This window comes from Leptidea sinapis, chromosome 27 (assembly GCF_905404315.1).
Source record: "Leptidea sinapis chromosome 27, ilLepSina1.1, whole genome shotgun sequence".
NCBI classification, from domain to species: domain Eukaryota; kingdom Metazoa; phylum Arthropoda; class Insecta; order Lepidoptera; family Pieridae; genus Leptidea; species Leptidea sinapis.
Window position 1 is genome coordinate 8,138,009 of NC_066291.1, and position 19,840 is coordinate 8,157,848.

Sequence of the window (19,840 nt, forward strand, 5' to 3'; positions counted from 1 at the left end):
TGAAGTTGCGGAAGAAGTAGTTATTTATTAATTTAATTGTACATTATTATTTTCGTTCTTTTGAAGGAAAACACCTTCATATCATGAACTTTCTTTAACTATTTGTTTTAAGGTCAATATGTGAATTTTCTTGTTTATTGGTATTTACCACCATCACTCCCGTATCCGTCAACAAAGAGCATAACCGGCCTTTAGATAAGATTTCAATACTAAATAACATATATATAAGATTAAGATATATGTAAATGTGCACATATATTAATATTGTTTAAAATAAGCCCATCGAAATTCTTTTAATATATTATTAACTATTCTGTTTATACAGAGTTTTGATACATCGGTTGTTATTTTTGGTGGAAAATATCCATGAAGACAGTAAAAATTATTTATATATATAATTAATATTAATGGATCTAGTCTAATCATTTTGAAACTGTTAAAAAATTTAGATCTTGCAAATTGATTATCTTTGGAATTTAACATTTCTATGATGAATCTAAATTGCATGCTTTGGGCATAAGGCAGTATATTATCTGCTATGATGTAATCCAAATGCTTGCACATTTGTTGCTCGATTATTAAAAAAAACTGTTGGTATGAATTTTGTTGATAAAGATTAACACTGCTTTATGTGAATACTATCAACAATCACTTTGACACTAGATTTTTAACTATTGATGACTTTTGTTACAAAATATACCGTTTTGTTCACCAAAAATATCTGAATTTTAGCAAATTGTGACGCACAAAGCTGACTAACCCTCTATTTAATAATTAGTTACTTTATTTCAAGCACGCGTAGCGTAAGCATTTATCATTACCACGAATGGGGTCATTTCGGCACATCAAAATAAATATTATTATATTTTATACAGACGGATATTCGCTTAACATTTACACATAATTTTATTCATTTCTAGCAGACAATAATAATATAACATACAACATCAGTGACGACGCGTACACGGCAGGCGCGCAACAGTCAAGGATTCTTCAAGATATTTCCTTTCACTTGTGACAATGCAAGTATACAACATACCTACGTTTAAGTACCTACTTGAATATCATGAAGTGAAGCTTACTCATACATATCATGCATATATCATTATTTACATTCTTTGATCAATTCTATTAATTTTCTATTTTATTTATCTTTATTATATGTTTAGTATATGATGAGAGAAAAGCAAGAAAAATGGACAAAACTTATCACAGAATGGTACCCTTTAGATGGAAAGAGACAAAGAGGGAGACAGGCTAAGAGATGGGAGGATGACGTTAAGAAAAAAGCGGTTTCAACATGGACTCGCACTGCAAAAATGAGAAAAGACTGGAGAGCTTTGCAGGAGGCCTTTGTCGGAAGACAAGTTTTAACCGAACTACTGTTTGCCGATAATCAATAGATATTAAAATTGTTAGTATTTTAGTTTAACTCTAGTTAATACTCAAAATGTGTTTAGTTTAGATAGTAGTCATAAGTAAATTAATTTAAGGCACACGAAACTACTCTGTGTAAAACTTGTTAACAAAAATAAAGGCTTTTTATTTATTTTACTATTTATATGTTTAGTATAACATTATATGATGAAGGTTAGGTTCCAATGGCAAGCTATAATTAATTTAAAAGGCACATTTCAATCTAAAGTGTAATGTAAGGTAGATTTACGGAAGTAAATTCCAGCCATTTATGGCTTCTCTTCATCTTAAAGAACAACGGAACAGTTATATCGAATTCACAGGAACGCAAAAGAAAAAAAATCTTTAAAACCAAATCTATAATAAAATGGCCAGGTTAGTTATTGATATTAATATTTAAAAATACATTGTCTTCCAAAATTGAGCATTATTTATTATATCATCAGAGATATATAGACATCGAATCAAAAAATGCATGCAGTCATAAAGATTCGGCCACTCTTTAACATTGTAACAATGATAGGCGATGTCGACTACAAAATAAATGTTTTATGCTCGTATACATTTTGTAATTGTGTTTGAAAAATCACTCGAATGAATTTATAAATATTAAGTTGCTATAATTAAAAGTATTTCAAAATGAGTTTGGTGGAATCCGTTTCAAAACTAAATTACGAAATAAACTTTTAAAATATACCTTGAACATAGAAATACCTAATTAATACTCATCTATAAGATAATTATTTTCATTCACTCATTTTAAAGCTGCAAATAAAATGTGTTAGTTATTAAAAAGCTTAGTTTAGATATTATGATACTTTTTTTCCGTTTTGAATGAAATTTGGTTCGATATGGTTTGTTATTCAACAGTTACCTTGGTAATAACGACGTACAAAGGAGTTTGGATAAAGGTTATATGATATTTCTTATCCCAGGACGTCAGTCAGATCCTCGTGCCATCATGATTTTTTTATATAAGTGGGAGACAAACAGGCTTAATGATTGGAAGTGGTGAGAATATCGCTTTTGGACATCCGCAACACTAGGGGTTAAGAGATGGATTACCGGCTTGGAACTTTAATTGCACTTTGGTACAAGTACCTATATACTTGGGTCAAACCTTTGACTCCTTCTGATGTCCGAGCATCTTCAGTTGGTGATTTGGTTGGTCTGGGGTTTCTGCATCGACGGCACACTTTATGCCATTTGGTGCCGAGACACTTGCTCGTGGGTCTCATACGCGGTACGGTCAACGGATCCGCCTAGCTTGGACATCTACGCTGATACCCTGCCAGTATCCTAGATCCACGTAGTGATACTACTACATACATGTAATTAAGTATTGTAAATATTTACATTTGTAATTAAAGTCTTATTTGGTTGTAAATTAAAGATAGTTTGAAATGCATGGCACAATTTAGAAATTTAATAACTTATCTGCCAAGAACAATGTTCCCAATAAGTAATAAATAATAATAAAATACAATCCTCTGTGTCTCGTATTTTAAAAAGTATTTCGATAAACAATGTTGTAAAACTTTTAAAAATATATGTTAATCATTAGATTATGTTAATAGAACTGCTTATAAAAACAGGTCAACTTACTTACATATACATAGATACATATCAATTATTAACATATCCGTCTTTTCTAGAATTTAGGAATATCTTATGTGTACCATCGATAGAAATGTTCAGGTTTACACCATGATAAACACAAGTGAGATATGTCAGCTTACTGTAAAATATATAATAAGATTAATGAAAGGAATCAATCTTAGCAGTGAGCTGGTGTTAATAATAGATCACACTGGTCGCAGTGAAACAGGGCTGAACTGAACTGTACGAAAACCGCTTTACAAAGAAACCATAACTATGATAAACACAATAAATAAATTGTACAATAGTGTTCTTATAGGTGAATCACCCAACTGCAATGAAAAATGCTGCCAATGCTTTTATTTCTTTCACAGTGAATGATTAGTTGAATCAATCGGAATTCGGATCTATGAATAACAAGATAACTAAGAATTTTTATCTTGCAATATTTTAGAGAAATAATAATACTAAACTTTAATAAACTATTAACAAGCTATCGAATCATAATAAAAATAAACTTATTTTAGATTACCGCAGTAAAGTGCCCAAGAAGTTGACAAAGTCACCAGTTTGAATGGACTTGCATTCCGTGCTATAAATAAAAAAAAACGAAAGGCAAAACTTATTATGTGATACAGATTTCCGCCAGATCACAGATTTCTTGTCAAATTGATTAGGTGCCTGGCTTGGATAATTTATGTCAGCTAACACATTAACACATGACAACAGGCCAGGCTTATTACTTTAGTGTACATGACAGCTATGTCTTACACTCGCGATACGAAAATAGGGGCTTACTGCTCATTGCTATTTTGTTTAACGTGTTTACAGCTAAACTTCCTGAAAAACTCTTTGGAGAGGGTTAGTGATGACGGACCCATGAATTAATAAATTAATTCATACCTCAATTATTAATTTCCTATTAATTAAGCATATAAGGTGCTCACTAATCGATCAGTTGTTTAGACACATTAATTGTAGTGTCTCATTTCAATCATTTAGATCAATTTCACGTGACAGAATGAGTTGAAGATACTGGTATGGCAAGAAACTGGCAGCTATGTTTTTGGTGATGTTATTAAACAACAAAACACAGAAAGGTCTGTGTTCTGTGCATTAATCATTACATTTTATTCGTAATTTAAAATATTGTTAAGCAATGTTTGTTTAGTAAAGGTTACACAAATTAAATTTAAAAACAAAATTTATGAACGATGCGGGACTCGAACCCGCGACCTCTCGCGTTCTGTGCGAGTGCTCTTCCACTGAGTTCGGGTTCGTATCGTTCGAGTAACGTAAAATTCATAAATCCTGATGTCTTTGTTCAACTCTCAGGTTGTGGCTTCATCTTCTTTACAGTTCATAACCTGCTCAACCCCAATATTTGCATATTAGGTAATTGACTAGAGACGTCGCCCTTCTAAATCTAAACATTTTTTTTAAAGTGATAACCCTCACTTCTGGGATTAATTACACATTAAATTTCAAAACAAAACTTATGAACGATGTGGGACTCGCGTTCTCTAGCGTTCCGTGCGATCTCTCGGGTTACCACTTAATAAATAAAAAAATTGTTTAATAAAGGTTACTATAGCATAAATCGTAACACACCTTACATAAAGGCGATTACTGTCAATCTCTTTAAAAAATACAAATTATTCTAAAACTTGCAATCTTAATATATATAAATTATACGTGGCACGTTGTTTGTCCGCGATGGACTCCTAAACTAATGAACGGATTTAAATGGGGATTACTTCATGGAGTGCAGTTCAGTCCAACTTGAGAGATATTGTGATAGTTTTTAATTCGATTTGGGACCCATAATTATTTTTATTTACAATATTTGTTTTATATGGACATATTTTCTGTGAGAGAATTTATTGACGCACGGTGTGCCAATTCTGATGTGAAACAATTTCATTATAACAACAAGGAGCTTACGTTACGCTACGAAATAATTCTTGATATTTTGAAATATTACGATAGAGATACAAAACAGTATTTTTTTTATTATCTACAGAACAACGTCTGTCGGGTCAGCTAGTTAGAATATAAAAAGAGGATCCTGCTGAATTATTTTGCCCGTTCTTTTCATGTTTGAGGCCGTCTCTTCTGGCTTTTAAAGTGCAATTTGTATAACATATAATGTAATTTGTAAACGTGACAATATTTTTTAAATCTATACATTACGATAGGAGCGTATACATTACGCACCTTACTCATTACAGATATATCCCCTTTATTTACTAGTTGGCAATGCGACCAGGCAGTTAATCGACCAATGATTGTTGAAGTATATAGAGATAAATGCGAAAGCCGCGGCGTTCGTCCACTGCGAGCGTCCTCCGCGTCGGACGCGGCGCGGCCTTTGACTTTCACTGCTTTCACTATCGCAGGCTGTGTTGCGCTTCTCTACGATACTACATTCTGTATCAACACCGAAGGAAACCTCAACTCTCTATTTACTTTGATGCACGCGCTAACAATACCAGCGATTGATTTTCATTGTCCTTATTCGTGTATCAATTCACACCGCGTGTTGCAAAATCAAATGGAAAGTTATATTATGACGCAGCTGTCGTTATATGCAAAAGGGGAGTTTGAAGGTGAGATAATGTGCAATGTAACGCCTACATTCAGATGATCTGATGTTTGTAGCACCCTGCGTCTATTGTCTTTGGTAGAGATTGCGTACTTCACAGTTACAATGAATCTGTGACACATTATATTGGGTAATTATAAATCCAAGTCGAATGAAATCGTTAGCACACTTAAAAATGAGATGTTGCAGTCTCTTAATTGAGTGTTTCTAATAAAAATGCTATTAAATTATGCTAAAATGTCAATGAATAAACACTTTTTTAATATCCGTATAATTGCTGAAACCCAACTAAAGTTTGAACTAAAAGCATATTTTAAATGAAGGCTTAACTTCAATTACGAACCCTTTGTTTGGTTTTCTGTCCGAATATTGTAAGTTTCAAGGACACCTTGCCGAAATTGTCCTCAGTGAATCCAGCCTATGCCGATTCTGCCAAAAGGTCTACGACGACTATAAACACTGGATTGTGAGGCCATCGAGTGAGAGATCGAGAGTGGGGTTCAAAGTTAAAATCCTCTCACTCCAGATAGACGACTTAACCATTTCCGCTCTCTGAGGATTCTGCGCCTCTTAAACTTTAGGATGCGATTTGGAGATAACAAGAACTCCGATTGAGCAATTTCCCGAAACTATTCACCACAAAAAGCATGGTAATCATTATCAATCATAGATCTATTTACAGATTTAAGTGCTACAATCACCTATCTCAATAATCAGAATAATAATGTAGGTTTGTATGTATACTTAATTCTGCACACAGCATTGGTGTTGCAATTGTACGTTACGTACGTAGATCTTCCTGACTGCTGCTACAAGGATTCGTTTCAGATATGTAAACTCTCACACGCGTACAAGACACGAACCTCATTAATTCGTGTAACAATTATGCAAAAAGTATCAAAAAGTTATTTATAATTAAATTATTTCCCAAATTTATGAACTAGCGAACGGTACGGTGATTGAAAGAAACAAAAGCTGGTGATTGCAATATCATCTTACTTTGATTAAGGCACGCACTAGGTACTGCTACTTAGATGTTCTTTTGTTATACATTATACGTTATAAGATATACATAAAGGAATATATATAGACATTTTTAAGTCCTAGTCACATTTAGCGATATGTAAAGTAAAAAAAAAACTAGAAAATAGTTGAGTTAGTTGATTTTTACACGTATTTAAGGCTTCTGTTGTAAGTTCTTGGAAGTTAATATTTTAAGATTTTAAAAAATATGGCTGCATCTTTTTAAATATCTTTATGTATCTCCAAAGTTATATGGCTAAGTTTATATAAGCCCATATGGCTTGGCCCCATTATGGCCACCCGAACTTCTGATTGCCAATTAAGTTTTGCAATCCTTCGGGCCATATGGGTTAATACCTATACTTAATGCTGTTCGATTGTGGATGTTCTCAGTTCTGATTCAATTTCACAGCGGGACAATTTATACTATCCAGATATTAATCTGCCCCTTGTTAACACGTTGGATAGAAAATAAAATTTAAAGTCTAAAGCTAATAGACCTAGGTAGGTAGGTAGGTCAGAATTCGACCATAATTCATAATTTCCTTAGATATAATACTGTTTATAATTTGTTTATTGATCAGTAGCAGAGAACAATAAAATACTAGTTTAGTATTGACCGTGTCGCATGCCATTTTATCTGACTTTCTGGCTGTTCATTTAACACTGAATGTAAACCATTATCGAATTATCTAAGTAGTTTTACCAGTGAGAGGCTCTTTTGCACAAGATGCCGGCTAGCTTTTGGGGTACCACAACGGTGCCAATTTCTGCCGTAAAGCAGTAATGTGTAAGCATTATTGTGTTTTGGTTTGAAGGGCGCCGTAGCTAGTGAAATTACTAGGCAAATGAGACTTAACATCTTATGTCTCAAGGTGACGAGCGCAGTTATGACGCTCAGAGTTTTTGGGCCTTTTAAGAATCCAGAGGGGCACTGCATTGTAATGGGCAGGAAGTATTAATTACCATCAGCTGAACGTCCTGCTCGTCTCATCCCTTACTGGCATAACGAAATATATTTTGAAATGCATGTGTAAGACCTTAACTGTTATGATAGTCAGAATATATGTTTATAGTTACTACTGTTATTTTGAGCAAATAACATATTGTTACATAATATATTCATCTCTGATAATTAACATTGTAGGATCTTAGATAATCTATACGTTTAGATAAGACTGTGACGGCTGTGAACACGTTGAAAAAAAGCGGCGAACTGTTAACCTCTATTTTTAGTAAACGCACACACATGTAACAATGTTATAAGTTTTTGCTGTCTGTACTTCTTCTGTATAAAGACTCTCTATCTAGACTTTTACTGCCCCGTTCCCAACAATATTCTTAACCTTTTTGAGAACCCAACCGAACCGAACCGAAAGATTTCCCATAACATATGACTGTTTGAGCGAAAATTTTCTTTTGTGATTTCATAAAGAAAACCTACAGATGATGCCTTAAGGAATTAAAAATAGCTACAATAGCATTCCGAAGTGAAAATTTATTTGAGCGCATTAAGCACTTTATTTTGCGAGTTTAATTGTGAACTGAGTTTATACTCGAACTGGATATTGTACTTAGAGTATCAAGAGGGTGCGAGAAGCACAGTTTACGCTAGACATCCTCAGAGCGACAGAAATAGAAATAGTATTAACTGGCGCCTTCGCTTTGTCAAACCATTACTCATTAGTGGTCATACAACTTAATGGTCCAGACTTTTTTTGCAAATAAAATTGTTCAAATTTTTTGTAAATAATATGTTTTGTGTGAATTGTTGCATTTAAATAGACTTGGTGATAATAAGCTATTTTCATAAATACACAAGTCTTAAATTTGAAAAATATGTTCAGCCATTAGGAGGAATTCGCTAACGCATGAGAATTATATATGGACTGAATTGAGAACTTAAGCCATGCTCAAATCCATCTGCAGAAAATTTCATTAAAATCGGTCCAGCCAGGAAGAGTTCAGTAACAAACACACGCACAGAAGAAATATATATATAAAGATAAACATAACGTTACTTATAATATAATAAAGGCTAAAAATATGATAATAAAGTGAAATATATTCGAAAATGTTTCTCTAATAGAAAATTCTTTGCCAAATCCATTATTCCCTTCGTATTGTTTGGATAAGTATCCGTATACCAGTATCTAAATATCGTCCAAATTGTATTTTTCAATGTGATACTTTAGTATTTTGCCATTGAAAACGTATATAATATGCTATTGATCATATTAAGTACAGTCTTCAAGAATGTGTACGTAACGTAACTTCTAAAGTCTGTAATAAATTCTAAATTATGTGTAATATGATAATTATGTATAAAATTATGTATAATAATAAATGTGAATGTAAGTTTGTTTGTTATGCTATCAAATTCTAATTCAAATATTTTTATTCAAAATAGGATGTGAAATCACTTATTGAAAGTCAAAAAAAAACTACCACCCATTCCAAAATGAATGCCTCAGGCCTGAGAAGAATGGGCGCAACAAACTCAGCGGGCTTTTTTTTTTCATCAAAAATATGTTTTACAATTAAAGTAATATTTACAAAGTAACAAAGTAACATTGTACAATTAAAATTATTATTTAATAGCCTGAGGGCGGTCGCTAAACCTAATCTACCTACCTATCACGCCTAAACCACCGATTTTGATAAAATTTAGTACAGAGGTAGACGTAGACGAGTTTGAAACAGGACTACCTTTTATTGCAAAAAATAAATGGAGGGTTTGAAATAGGCGATGGAAATTTGTCATTATCGAAGATAAAACCATTAAACTCTGTATGTAGGCATTTGATACGAAATAATTTATAAACATTTGTTCGAACATTAATTTTTTGAAATCATAGAAGAGCGCTGCCAGCGGAAAGAGCAGTTTGTATGTGTATTATTTGAAAAGTATCCTAAAAGATAAAAAAAAAATGCCCAAAGTAACTATTCAACGCGGACGAAGTTGCGGGTGGAAGCTAGTATTTATAAAAGTTAATAGTTAAGTAGTAATAAGAATGTAGTAGTTAATCGAAATGGCAACAACTATGAATGCTGTGTACATTTATTGGTACCCACTTATTACCTACTTATTATTGCTACCCAGTACGTAATTAACTTTCTTAGATACTTTTATTTAATTGTAATATGTGCACTGTTGAAGTATTATTAGGAATGAATAAATAAATGAAATGAAAAATGACATTGAATAAGTGCGAGCTGTCACGCTCGGATGTGTAACACAAATCGAGTAAAGCTAGCTCGAGTCGACTATTGTAGCCGCGTCGGTAATTAGAGTAAAATATACTGTCTGTACCTACACCTATAATTAACCCTTTGCATTACACGAAGCAAGGAAATTAAGAAGGTAGGTATCATAATGTATAGAAACTTATTCGTCTGGTCTATCAAGAGTCGCTTTATTTATTGTACACTACACAGCCAGTCGTGATATGAATGTTCAATGTGTTCTAACGTGCAGCGTGGGAAACTAGATATGCTAAACTTTTCCATTATTCATGGAAAACATGAGGTGAAAAATAAAAAAATAATTATTTTTTAATTTTATTTTGTATTAAAATTTTATTCAACAGACTTACAATAAAAATCACATAAAGTATTTATTAAAACAGACCTATTAAATATTGATGTGAGTCTATATTACAGTTAGGTAGGCTCTTAGACTATAAACGGGATTACGACCCGGTACATATATCTTACAAGGACACTAATTCATGTCATGATGGCTACGAATTACACTTCGACCCTGATAACAAATACATATTAAATTTTCGAACACGAACGATGTCCATGCAACTCGTCAAATGTAATTATTTTATCGACTATTTGCACCACCTTTGGTGCGAGATCTTATTCAGTAACGGCCGTCACCCGAGGGGTCGTTCAACCATGGGTAATTGAGTGGACACCTGACGCACGTCTGTAGGTTGATGGTTTCCCCGGGAACCTCCTTCGATGTAAGCTTGCACGAGTGGGGCACCCAGCAGGCTGGTTGGCCTTCGACTGCGCACCTCTCCCTCCACGGCTCAAAGTTCTTCGCATCTGAGATTGAGCGTGGGTTCTGGATCCACTGAATTACTTGAGTCATCGTAACAAAGTATACATCATTGTGTGTGGAGAGGATTTCATCGATCCAGTACAGGAAAGCTTCTAAAAATTCAGGATTATTCTTCAACCAAGCAGCGTGGAAGTATAGGCCAAGAGGAGCTCGGTTTTGGTCGTAATGGCGGTCGAAGTTGTGGTTAAGGAAATTGTAGAATTGGTCTCCAGTAAGAATGTTCGAGCAAGAGTCAACCATAGCGCAACCAGGTAAGTACTCGTCATTGGTGGGGTCTTCACGACGGTCGAGCTCGTTCATTACCATTTCCCAAACGGCGTGACTTCTGGTTGGACAGCTCTGAAGGTTACCATGACAACGGTGTGGCATGCGGAAGTACATCGTGTAAGGCCACAGCGGCGGATTGGAAAGGGGAGCGGTAATGGTACTGTCGTATAAGAACGCTTGTTCTTCCATCATGGTGAACTGGTTGTTGCCTCCGACACGGAGATAGGGAGCGCGGACACCTACGACGCTGTTGTCGGTGATGTTGGCGTACTTCTCGATGATGACTCTCATACCAGCCATCTCTCTACCCCAGTCGTCGACGGTGGCATTGCTCCAGAACTGTTCATCATCGTTGTGTCTGTGAAGAAATTTTAAATTAGTATACTCTCAAGCCAAGTTGCTAATAAACGTTTTAAAGAGTCTTTATTATTAATTACAGGCAAGACTTTATACTTTCAGTAGTAAAAATTTTATTCAGTGAATGTACATAAAAGTGAGTAATAAATAAAATTTGAAGTTAATCTTACGTGATAGAGTGAACTGCAATTTCGTGTCCTTTCCTGTGTGTTTCTTGTACGGCTGAGTAGTTGCTGTACTTGTGAGATACGAAGAAGGTGGCCTTGATATCGCAACCGTTGGGGTTTTTACGTTTTCCATTAAAGATCTCTTTGTACAGTTCAATGTTGTTGTTGTTAATCGCGTCATCGAAAGTGATTGTGATCATTTGAGGTACATCCTTGATTGGCAAGTCACCAGGGATCACTGTGCCGTCTTCTGAACAGAAACAGTCGGGCAACACACACTGCGACGGGTCGCAAGGTGGGGCTCTGTTGGGATCGTTGTCGATATCTGTAACAAAATAACATCACTCAAATATCAAAGAGTCGTTAATATTCTATTACACTACAACCGCTATGGGAAAAGTTGAAATATTATATAAACGTGATTCGTAAGCCAGTCCCACAAGTAATGAAGTATGTATACAAGAACCAGTATGGGTACTTTCGCTTGATTATGTTTTTCGACACGCGTCCACATAAATATCAATTAGAATTATACTGTAGGAAAGAAATCATTTCTAATAAGTAACTTCCATAATGTTGAATTTTAGATATCGTAGATTTATTTCAATGAAACAAATTCCTTGGCATATTGAATTACAATCGGTCGCTTGCACAATGTTAACAGCTAAGTCGGTTGCATATACCTGTTTGACTATAAAGTTCACTGGTTTTTCGCAACTAAGAGAAAATTTGTTTTGCTTTCAATAATTGAAGTAAATAAAGTAATTTACTGTTTTCTAACAACCTGTTACTAACATATTATGATACATCGATTTATTACACTTAAAAAGGGTATGTACATTCCAGAGTTGCTTGTCCATTAAAAGATTTATCGACTTAAAATCTTTATCCAATGAATACAAGGCGGGAGATGACTATAATGTATTTGCATTCCATTATCTTACGACACTGAGATGTTTTTTTGGGCCAAGTGATTGGCATTTATTGTTGTGTTCGTCGTGCCTGTACGAGTGGTATTTTGAAATGAATGATGACTAATAAAACATTAAAATTATTCGACGAACACTCACCACAGGAGTTTTCATCTGAACCATCGGCGCAGTCTTTTTCTCCGTTACAGAAAAGTCCTCGCTCTATACAGTTGGAGTCGCCACAAGCTAAGAAACCATCCTGGCACAGGGGCTCCTCTGTATACAGGAGGGGCTTCACCTTGCGTTCTTTGTTCTTCAGCTTGCAGTTCTTTACGGCTTCTTTCCAATCACAAGTTTGTTTTTCAATATCGAAGAATAAACCCGCGGGACATCGGATGGCTTGTATACCCTGTTGAATTTTGTAATGAATAAAAATTAAAACGGCGCTCAAAGAAATAGATAAAACATATTGTGAGCGATGCTATAAATGTTGTGTAAGTTAATGATTTACTTGCAAAATTTTAATAAATCTTGTGATGCATATATGTTATGGCCGTAAATGGATGTCGGGCAGATTGTACACGGCATTGAAACCGATACTATAACATAAACAAGAATGGCGCGAGTGTAAAAGTAGTAATTGCCTGCTGCACTGACCGAGGCGGTGCACTGGATGACGTCGCGACAGTTGTCGCCCTCGCCGGACACCAGACGGAACCACTCGCCCGCGTCCTTGTCCTTGCACAGCTCTTGCTCCAGGCTCTCGTCTTTCTTGGCTGTGTCGTCAGCTTGCCGCCGCCAACGGTGCCCCTGGGCAACCTCTGTGTAATAACAACCTTATTTAACATTCTGATCTCCGAATAGTTTGCAATAATTAATATTTCTACGTCAATGCCAGATGTCGGTTAAAAGTTAGCTTAAAATCAATACAACTATGATATTTTAGAAGTACTTTCGTGAAGCTTTTAAACACAGGCCTGGTTCTGGTTGGACATGTCTGTCCTAATACAGAGCTATGTATTTTATTATCTTTATATTGACATGATATAAATAACATTTAAACAACATTAATATTTATCAAATTTTTAGAAGTGTCAATGTATAATTACAGATAGGTATATGTATAAATTGTGCCAACGATTATATTGATCAATAATTTAAAATATTTAGGCTTAAGTTTCCTAAACATATAATTAATAAAAAAACAAAATAGTGAAACATTACTTTTAATAGTTTAATGTAAAATGTCACACGATGGTGTACACTCGATAAATGTCAAAGTTCGGGTGAGCGCACGACATTTGACTGTCTTAAATGTCAGTGCTTGAGCAAATTACAAGGACGTCTCTAAGCTCGTCCGTGTCAATCGAACGGAGTTGTCGAAATTATTATAATTTGAAAAGGTCGTGGAATACTCGATCTCCTTGACCGCCAGCGATATTATTCAGGAAATATTAAGTAGTTTGTAGATAGGTGTCAGCTCAATACATGATTTCAAACAAGTTATAAAAGTATCGATAAAAAAATTACTCGGAACGTATGATACGGTAATATATTCTATATAAATATTTCAATGACTAAATCAATGAATAAGTATTCACTGAATGATGTAAATTTTTCATGAACCAACTCATTCGTAATACGAGGAAAGAATGATATCGGTACCTATTATATAATTATTGCTATAGAGTTTCGAGAAGAAAGTTTCGTGTAAATCAATAGATAACTAAAGTGAGAGTTTGACAAAGAACGATAACTTTGATAAAATAACTTATCTACACATAAACAACTAAGGTATTAGAGAAAAACTTCAAAAATGATTTTATCAAAATCTCGATTTTTTCTGTACGTTTTTCCGCCAATTATAGAAGCGATTCCATTTTCACACGTCAACAATTGGTTTTCAATTTTGAAATTAAAATGTAGGTATGTTTTTTAGACGCTTTCTAAGGTCGCCAAGGACCTTGCGATTGGTCTGGTGTTAAAAGAGTGTGCTTCTTGCTTTTCCTTTTCTATAAAAAGCGGTTCAACCAATTTTAATGTGGTATTCACATGTGTGTTTAGGTAAGCTTCAGACAACATTTCAATCGGTTTATAAAAAAAGGATACACACACCTTTATTATAATGTTATGAAATCCAAATGGAAAAAATTGCGTGCAAAAGCTTTTAATTAATAAAGTATATAAATATCTCTTCAGCCTGAAGATACCAACCACAAGGGAAGGCTAATCATACACCCGACTCCACGTGATATTAAAACATTGCCCTCAAAACTGACCGTTTGATCTCGTTATGAAGCAACCTTTATAAACTATATTATACAACATTCTCGTGTCTATTAATTAGCAAGAACTAGTTCTCAGATCTCTTACGGTGCTGATATTGCATTATAACATAATCATTTTCTAAAAGACAACAGTGCACCGTCAATTTATTATGTACAAACGTGTTATTAATTATTTCAATTAACAGAAATGAGCTGACCTTGTGAAATACAATTTACTGAAGCTTATTACTTTAATTTCCGTATGAATTAAAATTGAAAAATAAACTAAATAAGCCTAGTTATGAAATGGATCTTAAATGTCAGTTTATATTATGTTAACAACCAGTCATGGTTCGATTACTTTCAATACAAAGTAATACTGAACCTTAAAAAAATATAAACATAAAACTAGTTCCTAAATTGAACCGGATGTATCTGGGCCACATCATCATGGCGAGACTTGATTTCTTATCTATTATCAAAATTTATTTAAATTATTACAAAATAAATGTATTTGAAATCCTTTCATAGCCTTTAACATAAGCCGTAATATAACAACATTCGTAATTAAAATTTAAGAATATTGATTGTACAAATAAAACGTAAAACTTACACAAAGAAAACATAAATGCATACCATACGCAAGTTTAGTCTTGGTTGACATTTAAGGTATTTTTATTATTCACGAGAATTAAAAAAAAAGTTAAAAATAAGTAACGTTCTAATATTTATGCCAGTAAATAGTAATGTGTATTGAACACATTTTACTCCAAGACTGCGAGACGAGCGCGTTGATGTCTTTTGTATGAAGGTATAAAATATATTCGCTCAAAACATGGCTATAATTCTTGCTTATATATTATAGCTTGGATATAATTCTGAATAAAAAAATAGTTTGTATTAGTAATAGTGTTCGTCAAGTGAGAGTAAGAAGAAACGTCACAAGATATTTTTGAAATTAATTTAAGTACAAAACAAGACAATTATTTTCGAACTTCGTATACTTAGTTCCGAACTGAATCACTTACAGTGTGTAGCATTGTTGAAGTGAAAATTTCTTTAGCGGCGTTTAGCACTTTTTTGGGATGGGTATAAAATGTTAAACTCGCGTCAGGTGACCTGATCGAAATTTCGTAAGACAGTCGAAAAATATTTGTAATAAGTAGTTCTGAAGTGTAAACTTTTTATGTCATAAATTGTTATTTTTGTGTACGATAACGCAATTAATGTTACGTATTTAACCACATAAGCTAGTAATTTTATAATTTTATAGTTATGAATACAATTCCAAAATATATGAATATTTTTATTACACACGTGAAGCCTCATAGATTCATGGCAATTCAAAAGATCTTATTATTATTATTCTTATCCATTGATTTTAAAACTAAAAATACATAGAAGAAGACGGGGCAATGGCCTAGAGGAGGAATCTTGTAGTTACCACGGCCTCTGCATACAAAACAACTCATCAATATTTCTATTGCACACGTTCCATGTAGAGACATGACTTATTGGTATTATAACGGGAATGCATTATTCACAGGCTCACGACGACTAAAATATGAATCATTGCTCAAAATTATTAAAACCTTTAATGCATACTATATTCTATTTTGCATTTATGGTTAAGAGATCTTAAACTACTTTAGATACTTTAGTCGCTATTCGTTATCTTATAATTTGTAGCAAATCACACTCTTGGCTAAGTCCACATTATGATAAAAACAATAGTGATACGCATCAGTCCCAAGCGGGCCCGTTTTGTTTTATGAAAATACCCTTATTTTAGATATTTTTATATATTTTCGAATACCTTTAATACGAGACGAGCAGGATGTTCAGCTAAGTAATTTATACGCCTTCCCGATACAATGTAGTGCCGCTCAGGATTCTTGAAAAACCCAATAATTCTGAGCGGCACTACAATTGCGCTCGTCACCCTAAGACATGAGATGTTAAGTCTCATTTGCCTAGTAATTTCACTAGCTACGACGCCCTTCAGACCGAAACACAGTAATGCAGGCGCCGTTAACCCATAATCTAGCCGACATCCTGTGCAGAGGCAGCAAGAATTTGGATTGATATTAAGAGTTTGTAAGTAGCTGTTTGAGCAGTGTTTACTTATGAGGAACTTAAAGTAACAGTAAGTAGCTTCGTGAGAATGAAACGATTTAAAAGTTAGATGCAAATATAAAAAAGTTGCCAAGTTTAAAATCTGAATTATTAATAGTTCCAGTTACATTTACGAAACCGGTGTATTATGTTACATTGTTATAACTGATAACTTGACTACCTACACAACAAATAGCCACAATGAGGCACTGGTTGCACGATATCAGTTTCATGCAAACAAACTGACGATTGCGGTAAAATATGATACAGCGTGGCCGAGAAGTTTACGCCCAAAGCTAAAATTTGAAGGCCTCATGGTGATGAGTATCCGAATCACCCCTATGTATGTTCTACGATTTTGCGTAGTTTAGGAGATAATAATTTTTATCCGCTTTCTTAACCTAATTGTGGTTTAGGACTTTCTTCTAATTTTTTTGAACACTTTAAGTTGATTTTATTGTTGATAATTATTAACTACAGTTGCAATAACCACATCAGAAACTATGAATAGTTAAGACAATGTGGAACTAGTTTAGAATTGAGTCGTAACTTCGTGAAAATGTTCAAGGTATCAAAAATAAAATAAAATGGGTGCCTATGGCTTCTAACTATTTTTAAAAAACTTCCCAGAACATTGGCCAATAAAATGAGCCAAATTCAAATTTTAGCTTCTGCTATATATCTTCTTCTATACATACTATATATTGATACTGTTACTATTATAATATCTTCAATTTTTGATATTCCGCATGCAAGCTAATTATTGATATGATTCTACAAATGTTATTGATTCACCGCACGTCTTCATAACTAATTAAATGTTCGGAGATTGTGTCAACCTTGACCTCTGTTATTTAACAAAACGTGGCAATACTTAACAGAGTTCTCAGTAATTTGTAAATTATATTGTCATGACCTGCTCATCACCCGGTCCATTTCATCTTCTGTCTGACCCACGACCTTTACAAAGTTATATAAGTACGCGCGCACACTAGCTAGATTGTCTAAAACGAGGCTAGTTAACATCAAAATAAACTTAAATTATATAAATGGTTATAGTGTTATGTATATGAAACTGTATTGAGTCACAGATTTGCTTAGCAAGCCTGTCACTGGTAACAAATTGTAATGATTCATACTTCCTTAATAATGTAGTTTTGTAATTACACCTAGCCCAGTACAATACTAAACAAGATTTGTTACTATAACTACTTAAATTCCGATTTATTGTATATAGGAGTGGTGTGACCAAAGTTCTACTCATTGATCAAATGTGATCTATTTGAATCAAATTTTTGCTTCCGAATGCCTATATAATCTTGCTCATATATAAGAGGAACAGGGTGACACATCACTACTTAGTGTGAGAACTCGGGAAAACAATTGTTCCCTGAAATGTCACGTCACTAGATCTGTTTTTCACCCAATCGCCAGAACTGATTTAGGAGATACACATAAGTGTACAAGCAATTTCTTTAAATATATAAGATATACATTTAGAAAATATAAAGATGCTATTTCATTCCGCATTTAATTAGTACGACCAATGATTTTGAACTTGAACACGGCTTTCGTATGCATGTTATGTCGATATGTCGAAATCGTACTGCCTGTAAAAATGTGTATCTGCAATTTCGAGAATACCTTCGTACAGTAACTTCGTAACGTGAATCTACATTCAATAAGTTATTTCTCTCTTTGCCGTTTTTCTTTATTTTAAATTGAAATTGATTTTATAAAATAGTGCCTATGTAACATTATAGTTGATCATATGACGGTCAAAAATAGCAGCTAACCTGCAGCGCGGTACAACACTGTGACGTCAGCCACAACGCAATACATCGAATGTGAAAGTTCGAACAACTACACAATGTACAGACGGAGGCGTATTTTAAATAATTAAAACATTATCGACATAAACTAATAAGTCCATATACTATGTATTCACATTACAGTAAATGATAAAATAGAATTTTAAACTACCCTCATTTGAGACTGAATATTATTTCAAATTAAAATATTTATGCATCGTTACAGATTTACATCATTGTAATAATCGCTGCAATCGACTTAGGAGATCTGTACCATATTGATCTGTAAGTAACCATCATATTATTCATTTAAATAAAACCTTAAGGTTGACACACACCGGCACTCATGCATAATAAGGTTCGATAGTTGTCAGTATGGTTTATTACTCGATGCTGTCCTTGAAAGGCTTGCAGCGCATTCATTACATTCTTACGTGATATTTTGATGCAAGGAAATCAAGTTAAGGTATATTTTGAATAAAGACACAATCTATTTCGCGACATTAGAACTCTGTAATTCACTGTTCACTTCGCTACGGCACTAGATGTTGTCATTAATCACTGTTTATGTTGAGATGTGCTGTAACAGCGCGTCACCTGTGACGTCGCGAAATAGACGGAGCCTGTGGGGTATAATAAAGGTTGGGACTCACCGCAGACGATCAAGAGACACGCGGCCAAAGTAGTGACACGGGCGTAGCGCGCCATGACGGGATCACAACAGGTCGCTGCGCGGCCGGCGGCTCGTTAAATAGTGGCCTCAATCCGCGCCCCGCACTCCCCTCCCCGCTACCCGCCCGCCGCTAGCACTTCTGCCAACACCCTTTGCGCTCATCAGCTCTGCATCTCTTCAGGACCTTCTGCTGCCGCCCCAGCTTATCGTCTCTGATACCTGCTCACGTTTCTTATCTATACCATGTATTGGCAAAGCGCTTGCGATAATTCATTGTAATATATAGCAGTAAACCATAACATTTGCATTAATATTAATATATAAAATATAGATTAAGTATAGATTAACATTTTACATGGATTCAATTAAATGTTAATAAGATCACGCATTCTTTATTCTGTGGACAACCTAGAAATTATAAAAACATACGAAATATTAAACGGATTGATATTGAATAGTATAAGAGAATTTGAGCGATACATTTTAATGTACCTACTTATTATATTATTCGGTTATTGTTAGGTATGTGATTTTGTTGTGGACGTGGTCAATAC

At 34.2% G+C, this 19,840-nt stretch overlaps 1 protein-coding gene across 1 annotated transcript; it reads right to left on the bottom strand.

Annotated features, from left to right (window-relative positions):
* Positions 1 to 10,191: 10,191 nt before the first annotated feature.
* LOC126972794 (chitin deacetylase 1) lies at positions 10,192 to 19,406 on the bottom strand. Its single transcript, XM_050819847.1, has 5 exons — positions 19,267 to 19,406; positions 13,078 to 13,241; positions 12,580 to 12,829; positions 11,513 to 11,834; positions 10,192 to 11,343 (listed from the first exon to the last, which is right to left on the bottom strand). The coding sequence occupies exons 1-5, from the start codon at positions 19,319 to 19,321 to the stop codon at positions 10,515 to 10,517; spliced, it is 1,620 nt and encodes a 539-aa protein (XP_050675804.1). The 5' UTR covers positions 19,322 to 19,406; the 3' UTR covers positions 10,192 to 10,514.
* Positions 19,407 to 19,840: the final 434 nt, after the last annotated feature.

Excerpts from the sequence above, each read along its gene's own strand:
- LOC126972794 (XM_050819847.1), bottom strand. The coding sequence starts at position 19,321 with ATGGCGCGCTACGCCCGTGTCACTACTTTGGCCGCGTGTCTCTTGATC. Across the intron at positions 13,242-19,266 it reads GTGTCTCTTGATCGTCTGCG|AGGTTGCCCAGGGGCACCGT; the intron begins GTGAGTCCCAAC and ends GTTATTACACAG. Across the intron at positions 11,835-12,579 it reads TTCAGATGAAAACTCCTGTG|ATATCGACAACGATCCCAAC; the intron begins GTGAGTGTTCGT and ends ATTTTGTTACAG.